The 13,527-nt window shown below is 40.4% G+C and overlaps 1 protein-coding gene across 3 annotated transcripts in view; it reads left to right on the forward strand.

The window, feature by feature from the left end:
* The window catches only part of LOC124721910 (transmembrane protein 39A), a 192,239-nt gene that overhangs the window by 162,864 nt on the left and 15,848 nt on the right, over positions 1-13,527 (forward strand). For 2 of the 3 annotated variants that reach the window (XM_047247062.1, XM_047247064.1), the window contains exons 11-12: positions 7,732-7,818; positions 9,567-9,687. In XM_047247062.1, the coding sequence (XP_047103018.1) occupies positions 7,732-7,818; positions 9,567-9,687 (208 nt within the window). The remainder of the gene's footprint in view (positions 1-7,731; positions 7,819-9,566; positions 9,688-13,527) is intronic. The other variant, XM_047247063.1, reaches the window with a different exon arrangement.

Genomic DNA, 13,527 nt, shown 5'->3' on the forward strand with positions numbered 1-13,527 from the left:
TTTCTGTCGAGGGATGTATGTATCAAAATTTGTAACCTTAACTGGTGAGACTGGTGCTTAAATAACCGGGGGGGGGTTGGACATCTGAGCCTATATAAGCAAGCAGCGATCTTGGCCAGGAGGAATCCAAACTCACAGCCACAATAACTGAAGAAGAGATCGAACAGTCACTACTAAAAGGGAAAAACAGTGCACCTGGTCTTGATAAAATCACACAACAGCAACTTCGGCTAGCACCGCGAAAACAAATACTAGACTGCCTTAACGTCATTTACAATGCTGCCCTAAAACTACAAACCATTCCGACAATGTGGAAGGATGCCAAAATTATAATGATTCCGTAACCAGGAAAACCACCAACAACCGTAAATCCTACAGGCCTATTACACTACTGTCGGTAATAGGAAAAGGATTTGAAAACATAATCAGCAACAGGCTCTCCAAATTTGCTGAGAAAAACATCATTCCGAAAACCCGGGCAGGTTTCAGGAAACATCATTCAACCATAGATCCTATAATCCGAATCTGCAGCAGTATCATAGAAGGTTTAAACCTGACGAACTATGCCTCAGCTCTCTTCTTAGACATAGAAAGAGCTTTTGATAAAGTGTGGCACAAGGGACTTTATAGTAAACTCCACCAGATGGGGGTGCCAACCCAGCTAACCTTGCTACTGACCCACATCTTTGATAACAGGCCATCTCGAGTATATGTAAACTAATCCCACTCACAAGCATATTTCCCAGAAGCAGGCGTGCCACAAGGAGCAATTCTGTTGTCTCTCCTGTATACCTCAGATATACCCCACCTGACAAGTTGGAATGAAGGGCTGGCACTCTACGCTGATGATACAGCCTACTGGTGCCAAGCACAAACGATAGAGCAGATCAACCGGAAGAATAACAATTACATCACCCAACTAGAAACATGGACAAGAAAATGGTGAATAAAACCAAACGCCCAAAAAACGCAGCTGGTATTATTCAACCACAAACAATTCTCAAGGCGGAGAGAACAACTACTACAAAAACTCAACATAAGACTATGTGGAGAGACCATCCAACCACAAGACACAGCTAAGTACCTAGGAACGACCCTTGATTACACGATGTCATGGATTCCGCACACTCGTAAAATAACCCATAAAGCAAACAACTGATGTAATCTCATCAAACTTATAAGGGGCAGAGCAAATGGTGCCAACGACGACACTCTAATCCACACGTATAAGGCGTTTATACGGCCAGTCCTCGAGTATGCCGCCCCAGTTTGGATGAAAAACAAAAATAACACGCAGAAACTACAAGATCTAGAGAGGAAAATCCTTCACATCGCAGGAAGACTTGACAGGAGAACAGACAAGAACATAGTCTACCAAAGCACGAAGGTACCCCCAATAAAAGAGAGATGGATCCAACTTATGGTAAAAATTGGAAAAAAACAGAGAAACCAACAGAACACTTAACGACTGAACTACTTAACTACACACCAATGGAATTCAACTTTCCAGAACACAAATATGCTTTCCCACCCAAAACAATAAAAGAATGCATCGCATACACCGAAGACAGTAATGACAGAACCAACTTAATCAGCCACCTCATAGAAGATTAACACTCAAAGAAAAGTAGAACAACAAAGGCAGAAGATAACAACATCAAACACAAGGACCCTTGCTAAGATTTTTGAGAGGTTTGCCTTAGCACTTGGGCAAATGCCAGGGTTGTCACATCCTCTCACCAGAAAAAAAAAAGAATCAACAGGAAACTAAAAAGAAATTTCCCCATCTCAACAAAGAAATGGTGTCCCAACAGAACAACATAAGCTAAGCTAAGGCACCAAAGAGCACTAGGCTCTCCATGCGCCTGCCTTCCCCCATCCGGGGAAGGAATGAGGGGGAGCCCCACTTGAGTGTGGCCCATGTGGTCGTTTGAGAATTTCTTCTCATGCCGATTTATTTAGACAAAGAGTCTTGTTTAATAGTGCAAGTGTGCAAGCATATATTTGGTGAACTGGAAGTGCTACGATTATTTGTGCGAGTGCCAATTACGAGGTATGCATTGGCGTAAGTGAACATATGACGATCTGTGATTTCGCGCCAAAACTTCTAGAACAAAGAGGACAGTGGGACTTGTAGTTCCGTTCGAATTATTTGAATAATTTTCATTTATAGCAGCCTACATTACTGCTATTGGGGTCTCAGAGTCAAATTATTATTAAAGTAAAACTGTAAGCCGTCTCACCAGAGCTAATTTCATTGTGTGAAAGATAAGGACAATGCCAATAAATAGTGATTGAACTGTGTCGTGAAAAAGTGATTTTAGTATAATAATCACCTAATTCTTGTTCCCTAGCATAAACTGTACTTATGTCTGAGAGAGTAATTAATTCAAAAATTATAACAAATGCGCGGGTGTGGAAGTGTACTAATGCACCAAGTGTGAAAATCATCCTCTGAGACTTATGTGAGAGCCAAAATTTGCAATAACATTTTTTAACCCACATTTGTGTGAATTCTCTGCAACCGCACTACTTCTTTATTTTCCGCCCCGTCGCACTGTATTATTATTTACTAGTTGATACACACTTGCCTGTCACCTATTGTCACTACTTTTTGGATGGTAGAGCTGGAAGAATCAAAATATCGGATGATCCCTATACGGAATAGACATATTTGTCTTAAGTAATCATCTTTGGGGCAACAGCAGAATATCTAGTCCATAAATCTGATAACAAAATGTCAGAAATGTACATATAAATCTGCACAGTGTCACAATTTGAGACATCCACAGTGGGTGGGGATGAATTGGAGTGGATGTGAATGATGGTGTCACAGACTGTCTCTAGTTTTGTAGCCTCCACTATGAGGTGACACATACTGCAAAATATATTAAGTCACTGGCATAAATATGTATGCATAGAGCATTTTGCTTTGATTAAATGGCATGTAATGGGTCTGTTGTGTGTGGGATGCTAATCACACACACTATTGAGCAATTCTTCCACAGGCAGAAATTGTATTGGCTATAATCTGGATAACGATGACTACAGCTAAATAATGTAGTGGTAGCCACCTTTTTAATTCTCATATGATTATGGTGGTAGGCTAGAGGCATAGTTTGTATGAAACCATCAGGAACTACCAGGTGATCATAACTTTTCCTATTTGACACGTTATAACATGAAAACTAATTACCATATGAAGTACCAAACTTGGTAGCATTAATGTCAAGGACATGGGGAAGGGAAATAGTGCAGAATCAATTCAACTGAAACATTTTTAATGTGCTGCTAGGTACTACATACCGGTACCAATACTGCTACAAAAGGGACTCAGTATGATGCCCAGCAGTGTCCAGAGGAGTCTGAAAGTGCAGGACTGCATTCTGTACAGCAGAATGAAGCATGTCTGTAGGTATGCTGGCTACCTCTTTTGATACGCTGTGCTTCAGATCAGCACATGGATGAATGTTCCCCTGGTAAACTCTGTCCTTCAGGTAGCCCCACAACCTGAAATCACAGGGAGTGAGATCAGGTGATCATGTCTACCAAGCATTTGGAAAAGATCGGCTGATACTTCAATCGTTTCCAAATATATTCTGGAGAAGCAGGTGAACTTCACAAGTGATGTGCAATGGAGCCCCATCTTGCATGAAAACTTCTGAGTTCAATGCGTCTCTCTCCTGTTGGGCCAAAGCACATTGCAGTAACACTGGCCAGTCACACTGCACATCTGTGGTCCTTGAGTGCCAGTCTGTTCAAAAAAGAATGCTCCAATGATGAACGTAACCATGAAGCCACACCATACAGAGGAACTTTATGCACAGTGACTGGAGGTGAAGATCCACACACTCGGCAATTGTGTGTGTTCACCTTACCTCTCAGGGAAAAATAAGCTTCGTCAACTTCAATCCGATTGAGAAAGTGGAAAGCGAAGTAAACACGTTGTTGTGCATCCTGTGGTGCAAGTTGCTGTATGATATGGATCTGGTACAGATACCATTTGAGACCGATTCGAAGCACATTCTGTACAGTAGACCACAGGACGTTCAACTGTCATGACACAGCATGCACACAGCCTGGTGATCGGGAATTGCACACGGCGGTGTTTGCCATAGCAACAGCGATTTCATCAACCACCTGTGGTTCAACCAGCCGTCGGCCTCCGCCTGGAGTGACGCCCAGTTCTCCAGTTGATTTGCACTTCATCATGCTCCGCACAGCATGTGGAGAAAGCGGACCCTTTCATAATCCTTTCAGCCGCTGATATTCTTGAAGTGCAGCTGCAGCATTACTGTTGTTTTGATGATAGAGTTTTGCTAATAAAGCCCTGCTCCTTTTGTGCAATCTCATGTTGACATGTCAACAAGTGCACTGTGACTGGTCAGGTGTGAGAGAGTATGAATCACGATGACTGATCATGGCTCCTGGTGGCCATAGATGGAACTGGACATTGGTGCTGTGACACATGGAAATCATGCACCCCATACTCTGGACATTAATGCTACCACATTTAGTACTTGTCCGGTAATTAATTTCTGTCTTATAACATGTTAAATAGAGAAAGTTTAATTATAACCACCCGGTATATTAACACCACTCAGTGCCAATGTGAAAGCTGCATAGAAATTCTGCACCACACTCAGTGTGGTGAACCTATTGTTGTTTTGATTTCTCTCTCTGTCTCTGTCTAGACCACGTTGCAAGTAGAAAATCTCATGAGCACTCCAGCTACATTGTAGACTTTGGTGACTCAATTGGGCAATTTATCTAATAGGACTCATTACAGTTGGTAATATTAACTACACTGACCGGAAAGAGGAAGTAAGTGCACGATGTAGTGGTAAGCAGAGATGGGCATTATTGGAATGAATTTCTGTCTGGATAATTATCCGAGTAAGTATACATTCTGCCAAATCCATTCAATAATAAAATATTCACCAGTGAAGTGACTACTACTCACTGTGAATACAAATAATTATTTGTTACGTCGAATAATGTAGCACGCCACCACATTTTCTTTGTTTACTTCTTGTACAGGATTCTATAATTAGTGTTTGTTCCTTGGCTCAGTGCTTTATATTTGATAAATAAATTTTTAATGGTTGGTATGAAATGTGTCTTGGCAGCTCAGTGGACACACAAGCATCAAAGAAAATTATTGCAGTTTGTAAAGCTAAAGAAGCTAGCCAATGAAGTCACCACATCGAACACTAAGAGGAGGGAGGGGGAGAGGGAGGGGGGAGAGAGAGGGGGGGCAGGTTTGTTCCAGACCACAAAGCTAAAGGTTTAGGGTGTGATCCCCTTTTGTTCCTACAATTTTTTTATGTTATTAATCCCTTCTTTCATCTTTAACAATGAGAAAAATGCCAAGTAAAGTTAAACATTGTTTTGGAGTACATGTTGAACTGTAGGTCCCCCTCTAACTGGCTGTATAAGTCGGTTCAGAAGTGGTAGGAAGGCAAGTACACACATGATGCCGAGTGAAGCACTGCAGTGTTCAGAGCAACATTTGGGTTGACCACAGCTTTACGTGCATTGCAGCGGGTAACCATTGCAACAAAAAAATACTTCATAGGGAGACGGCATTAGCTGTACACTGCTGTTGCAGCCCCACTGGGTTTGAGAGCATAAAGAGATCATAATGTTGCAGCACACTGAAACATTGTTACCGAGAAAGTGTCAAGAGACTATTGGGAGACTTTTTTTCGCCTTTCTACACCAACTGTAATTACTGCAGCACTGCCTTACCCACAATTTATAAACATATAGTTCACCTGTATTGCTGTCAGTAACCAAGGGAAGTCTTACAACAAACTGCAGACGTAATTGTAAAAGCCAAAGGCATGTTGAAGAAATTGAATCGTTAGTTTCAAATGATGTTATGACGCAAACAGAAAATTTATTTTGAACATGATTTGGGAGATGAAACTGAAATGGAATCACAGTGAAAGTGTTTTCAAAATATACAGCAGAATTGATGATATCTCAATTTTTGCAGAAGAGAGGCCTTACATCATTATCCTGAAATAAGTGATTTCTGGAGATATCACACACCAGTATCTCCTTTGCATGCGCTGAATATATTTTCTTGAGTGTGTTACAATGACAAATCTTCAAAATTCAAATTTTCTGATGAGATGTTTGCTGAGGACTTATTCTAAAGTAACGAAAAGTACATTTGTTTAATGATTGATAAAGAGCTGGAGCAATGAATCTGTCATTGGATTTCAAATTTATCTGTTATTCATTCACAAGTGACTTAATGTTTTTATTCATGATAATAAATAATGCCATGACTAAATATTTTTGTTATTCCTCATTCAAATAAATTTTGCCCGATTTTGGGCGGTAAGGGAAGCTCAGCGCGTATGCACATACTGCTAACTCACAGCCTCTGTGCTAATGAGTGTGAGTACAAAGCATCTGCATGGCTGTGAACAAGTGTGTTATATCCATGTGGCCATTAAGTGTTCACTCAGCTGAGTTATTACGTGAGGGAGGATCGGTCATATTCAGCAACTTCCACCAAGTTATGCGAAGTGTATCCACTCTGTCTGATGTACCACAGCTGCATACAGACCCACAAGCCAGCAGAGCTCTAATGGACACCTTTCTGGCAAGGAGTTCATAGTCCACAACACCATTTTTCTGCTGCCAAATGCTAAATAGTATGTGTTTACACTGCCGAATTTTTAATAACAAGTTTTCTGCTTGGGTTCAGCCATTAATTACTAATTAAGAAGTTAAAACATAAGTTTGTAAGATAAAGGCATCACAGCTCATCACCAGCAACAGTATTGCATAAGAATGCTCACTGAATAAACTGATGATGTTAGTCAAGCAAAAATGCAGTAGTAGTCACCCCCCTTGGAGTTCTGTTGCTTAGAATTCGAGAATCAAGTACTCCTATACTCAAGATCTAAACCTTGCTATTGAATGCAAATGTCACACAAAGGTTAAATGGTTGGCTTGATGCGACTGTACCCATCCACACCTCTTTATTTGAAGCAAATTGATGGCCGTGAATGTCTTTCTTCAGGACACAAAAAAATATGAAAATTGCATGGGGAGTATGTGCAAGGGCTTCCCAGTGAAACTTCTGCAGTGTAGCTGAAACAACCTTGGCAACACCTTGGGCCCACATGTTGCTCCAGTTGTTTCAGTACCTCCATGTGTGATTTCTATCTATTTTGAGCCCTGAAGAAATACATTCATGACCATCAATTTGCTCAGGATGGAGACGGGCATGCCTGGGTGTGATCATGGTTCTGTAGGCAACTGCAAACATTTTTCCATGAAGGCACTGACCATCTTGACTTACAATGGGAGAAATATATTAACAGCTGTGGTGATTACTATTGAAATAATGAACAATTTACTTATTTTTTCCATCTGTCTTGTTTTCATTTGACTGCTCCTTATACATAAAGAAAACCCAAAGCTTAAGTACAAAATCCACCAAACATTGATGAGATGTAAAAGGTACTTATTTTCATCAGAAATGAAGAGCATGGTTGGTTTCTTCCAATATTTGAAAATGCACAACCCTCATATCTTAATATAATATTGTGCACTATTGTGAAAATAATACATAAATATAAAATTAAAACTGGGTTATTTCTTTTACTTTTTATAGGAGAACAGCCAATGGACTAATGGTAGTTTCTTGTGATACTGGTTTGTGACATTTGTGGCCAGTTTAGTTGCTGTATCCTGTTACTATTCCAGATACTGTGATATTCTGCATCGTGCAGCCTTGCACCTGGGATGCTGGTCGAGGATTGAAGGGAGATCTACTCATGTACCAACACACGTGTAAGAGAAATTAGCCAACTTTTATGATAATAATGATAGTCATATATGAGAGAACATTTAATTAATGGGTTTACTATAAGTACATATAAAGTTCAGTGTAACCAAATGATACACTAATGTGCCAAAACATTATAACCACCAAGCACATGATGTAGTAAGGAAAGTATGGGAGTAGAGCAGAGACAAATGGGAACTCATTCTATTGACAATATGAGCTGCAGCTGGGAAAATCCACTGATATTACTGACTTTAAAGAAAGGGGGGTGGGATTATTGTTGCACAGTGCATGGGGACAAGTGTCTCGAAAATGATGTAGCTGGTCAGCTGCTTACAAGCTTTTGTGACACCTAAGGAAAGTGGTTGAAGGACAGTGATACCACAAGTACGTGACAAGGGACGGGACATTCAAGTCTAAATACAAGATGTGGCCAGAGGCTTGCCCAGTCAGTAAAGCAAGATAAGCAGTGATCTGTGTGAGATCTGACAACAATGTAGAATCAAGATGCACACACAGAGGTTTCAGAGAACACCTTACTGCGCAGACTGTTGGAACACGGGGCTCCAGAAAAGACAACCCCTGTGTGTTGTCACATTGACCTCAACTAAGATAGCAGTGTCCACAGGATCATCAAGACTGGACCACTGATCAATGGAAACATGCCAGATAGTCAGACAAATTGCACTTCTTGTGACACCAAGTGAATGTTTGTGTCTGGATACATCACCGTATAGGCAAATGGTTGTTCGAATGGTGCACTGTTCCACAGATGCAGGCTGGGCTGCAGTGGACTGGTAGCAGTAACTGAATGCACCTGGACTGCTGTGCACTGTGTGAAAATTATTGTAGGACACCTATATCCCTTCGTGCTTGATGTCAGACTGCTGTGTTATTGGGGCATGTGATGGATCCAAGGAGGATAGAGCTTCCAGAAAAAAGTCATAAATGACTGATGCACACATAATGATGGATGTTTCAGTGTCAGGCCAGGCCTTGGTGTCAGGTTTAAGGCTCTGCTGTCACCTCTGGCAGCCTCATGGCAGTCAGTGTGTTAAATATGTGTGTTATTTAGTTATAGCCTTAAGTGATCAAATTTTTATTTAGACAGTGAATGTGACCCAGCTATTTCATTTGATGTCAGTGGAATAATATACATTCTGTTGTGGTTGATGAGGATTTTGTTTATGTAGAAACACCCCCCCCCCCCCCCCGAGTGTAACTTTCGTGGTTATTACGGAAGTCCAATAAATTTTTTAAAGAACAAATGTGGGTTTGTTGTCGATTAAGAATATGCTACAGAATGATTGTAAGACTGACTAAAGAGGGATGTTAGTTATGCATTTCCACATTTTCTCTTTAGTGGTAATGGAATAATAATATTGTATGTAGTGTGTTTCATTCCCCATTTCCAGCAACTGCTCTTTGCATTCATAGTGCATACTTTTTTCATCTTAGAGACAATAGCTTCTAGAAATAACAGACTAGTAACTATTGTTAATGAAATACGGTTTCAGTTCACATTTAGCATGCACTTTTTGGCTTGTATTTCTGCCTTAAGTTTCGGGCATCCAGCTTCTTGCATTTTGTTGACATTCATTCTGTTTGTAGAATTTCATATATTTTGGTTGCTCCCTCCCCCTGCACACACCTATGGAAATGTGTGATGTTTTAATGCGGTGTATATGGTATTTGCAAATCCAACTTTTTGACTTGCGCCTAAATTATTGATTTGAGCTAACTTGTTTTTTAGATGGGCCGAGTCAACAGTGTGGCATCATGGGGCATTGGTGAAACACTGCAAAGAAATCTACAGAGCTGATGGAATATCAAATGCAGCGGAACCAGGAAACCAGACACATGCAAGGTTCTATGTAAGATGTATACATAAAAGTAACTAAACAATAAGCAACAACACTCTGATTAAAGCTACGTGTTATTTGACATTTGTTATGTGGCACTACAGCATTGTCACCTGTGATGAACAATGTACGGCAGACTGCCAAACCAAGCAGAATGTGCTGTTGCCTGCTGTGGCAGGCCGCAAATAAATGCGTTGCCAGCAGAGCACAAGAACAGATCACAACTTGAAAACTGCAAGTGATAGTGAATTGATGCTTTGTTGTTGCACTTTGGCAGTGGATGACAGTTTGCATGTGATCATGTGGGCTTTGATTGGAAGATTTAAGTTTCAAAGTGTGAAGTGTCATCTAACAATTAATTTTAATCAGACTATAGTATTAGGAGAGACTTATTGGATGGGGTGAGAAGGAAAGATTGATACCAGTCTCTCCTTCTCACCCCATTTGGTAAGTCTCCCCTGACCCGGGGTACAGGGTGACTTTTCCAAACGTACGTGTGTTGTGTGTGTGTGTGTGTGTTCATGGTTCATGTTCTCCTGCCAACACTTGGTGAGAAGACTTTTTTAGGCTATAGTATTAATCTCTCTTTAGTAAGTTATATGGAAAAATACAACAAACTATTAGTGGTTTGTATCTTCTCATTGTTTTATCTGTCCACTGTGTGTTAACTTCAGTTTGTGTGCTATATTATAAATTTGGAGTGACATTTGAGGGATACTCTGATTTCAAAGAGTAATGTAATGGCTCTCATTTTTTAGACTGGAGTGCCATCACAGTAATGTAGAGAAATTTCCTTCAAAATTGTTGGCTAAGTCCAAACTAGCAAAAATAGCCTCAGCTAATCATGTTCAACTTGAGCAACATACTCCGTTAAGTGCCTTCACATTTGAGTGCCATGTCATATACCATTATTAATCACTCGGTAAAACCTATTTTGATAGCCCATCAGAACGTATTGCTAAAGGCAAATTCCACAATTGTTCTTTACAAAGGATATGATCAATTTTCTTCTGACAGTTTCCAATTGGAGCTAGTGCTACATTTTTTACGACTTTGTCATCAATATGAATAATGTAGGAAAAGATGTCAGGTTGAAGACAGGCACAATGAAAAGACTCATGTATTCCTTTCGGCCATGAAACGCGCATGCACACACACCTCTTTGCCCCACAACCTCCTGATGCTGCACCTGTTCGCAGTCTGGTCCCTGCACACTCCACTGAACAGTGTTAGTCTCTCTCCCCACCCATACACTATTATCCCTTCCCCTTCCCCACCCCCTCCAAATTGCTGCTTGCATCCCACGCGATGTTGCATTCCAGCCTGAGAAGCTGGAGGTGTGTGTGTGTGTGTGTGTGTGTGTGTGTGTGTGTGTGTGTGTGTGTGTCTTTACTCATGAAGGCTGTGACTGAAAGCTGTATGTGAGTGTCTTTTAATCCTGTCTGTCTGCAACTTCATCTTCTGTACGGTAAGCAGAAATAGGTCTTCTCCTATATTGTTGATATTCCTACGTGGAGTTTCCATTGTTTGATTTCTCTCATGAATATGGTTTCATGTCACTATCTTCCTTCTTCCACCAAACATCAATGGTATTGCTTACACTACTTTGGCAATGTCACAAAAACAAATGTGTCATTGGTGACTTAGACAACAATATGACCATGAAAACTGAAATCAATTGCCTCTTATTAGAACATTGTATGTCCAATATCTGATGAATAATTTGAACAATACACTTTAGGGTTTGACAGAGACAACCAGAGTATTAGATTTACCATAGCTTGCATGTTTCAAATGACACTTGCCCTTTTAGATCTTATAATTAAATGTTTCCCTGAGACATTTAAGTCTCTTCATTATCTACGATAATGATCAAAGCAGAAGAAATCAATTAAAATTTGTGCTGTGGCTGGGACTTGAACCCAGGTCATCTTGCTTGCTAGGCAGAAATGCTAACCATCACACTACCGCAACATTGCTGCACCGAACTACCCAAGTTGAATGCCCTCGTCAACACAAACTTCAATTCATATCTTCTGCTTATTTTTCCTTACATTACCAGGGCTCTCCAACATTGGAATAGCACCCCCGCGTTGGGTGTAATGGGGAAGTCCTGTACCATAGGCACAAATTTTAATTCATTTCTTCTGCTTCTATCATTATTGTAGATAATGAAGAGACTTAAATGTCTTAGGGAAACATTTAATTATAAGATCTCGTATGGTACAGGACTTTCCCATTACGTCCAATGCTGGGGTGCTATTCCAATGTCGGAGCGCCCTGGCAGTAGTGACAATAAGGGAAAATAAGCAGAAGATATGAATTGAAGCTTGTGTTGGGGAGGGCACTCAGCTTGGGTAGTTTGTGCAGCAATGTTGACCATCATGCTGTGTGGTGTAATGGTTAGCATTTCTGCCTAGCAAGCAAGAAGACCCGGGTTTGATTCCCGGCTGCGGCACAAACTTTAATTCATTTCTTCTGCTTAGCCTTGTAGTTAAGGATCATTCCATTTGGGATTAAAGTTCTCTTGGAACAAAATTGAAAGTGTGTTACATTATACTTGTTTCTTCTTATGTCTGATCATCACAGAAAGTATAATAATTCTTTACCACAATTATTTTGCCTTTCCATAAATTGCTTGAGTCAGTGTGTTCTCTTAAAAAAATTCTGTGAGGCACTGCAGGCCTCACACACTAAATTACAGCACTGTGCTGAATAATACAACAGGTGATTCCAGTATCACACTTGCATACCAAGTTAATGCACAGTATACTGCTGACACATCCACAACCTCCAGCTTTGGGCTTAAAAGATGTAGTCTCCAGAATAAGCATGTTATGAAGTTAACTTATTGGAAAATGTTATTTTAGTTATTTTTCAAGTTTAGCCAACTGTTATAATGTTTTTTTTCTCTTTCCTTTGTAAGTGACATCTCCATTTGATGGAAAATTGAAGGACTGTGGAAGACATACTGTTCCAATTGTATTTTAATGCTGCCCCATGGGGCACAGACTATGCTGGGCACTGCGCAGCTAGTATAGGCTACCCACCAGACAGCCCTATGATATGCAAGCCACTTAGCCAACTCTGCCAGTGTGCATTTGGCCAGTGCAGAACTGTCGTGTACACTATGGTGCAGCGCCCTTTAATGCCCAGGCATTATCTGTGACTAACAAAGCAGATGTTTAAGAGAGCAGTTATAATTTTGCTCAAAAATTAAAAAGATACTAGAAAGTGATTTACTAGTATCTGCTGCATCCACAGTGTTGCAAGAACTTGCCACAGCTGTAATTTAAAATTGTGGACTTATTTCTGATTCTTGGTGACACAAAGATGATGATACTGAGATAAAAGACTATATGGGAAGCAATGTCTGGAATGAAGTTGAAATATGCAGACTTGAGTTGCCCAGTCCAAGTGAAAGGTCAGGAGACCAATGGCAGCTTCACAGAAAAGAGATAAATCAAATAGTGGTTCACAGTGTGGATGCTGATGGAATAGTGAGATCACCGGGACATAGTTTTGGAAGTTGGCTAGAGTGGGGGACATTCCTGCAGATCAAACACTTCCTCTCTTGTTATAACAGTGAAGTATTTATCTTTGGAATAAGATGATGTGTGTGTTCAACTATATTTGTGCATAACTTCCAATAGAGTGATGATAGGGTGCTTACATGGTCTCTGATCTTTATTTCACAGTGACAACTAAAAATTGGTTAGCGTAAGTAATTCTTGTGAAATATCTCTAAAGAGAGCCTCCACAATTACGCCCAGTTTTGAATGTGCCAGTATGTCTGCCATACACCCATTCTGACACAAAAATTACCTTGCCAACACTCACAGACTATTGATT

This window comes from Schistocerca piceifrons, chromosome X (assembly GCF_021461385.2).
Source record: "Schistocerca piceifrons isolate TAMUIC-IGC-003096 chromosome X, iqSchPice1.1, whole genome shotgun sequence".
Taxonomy (NCBI): Eukaryota; Metazoa; Arthropoda; class Insecta; order Orthoptera; family Acrididae; genus Schistocerca; species Schistocerca piceifrons.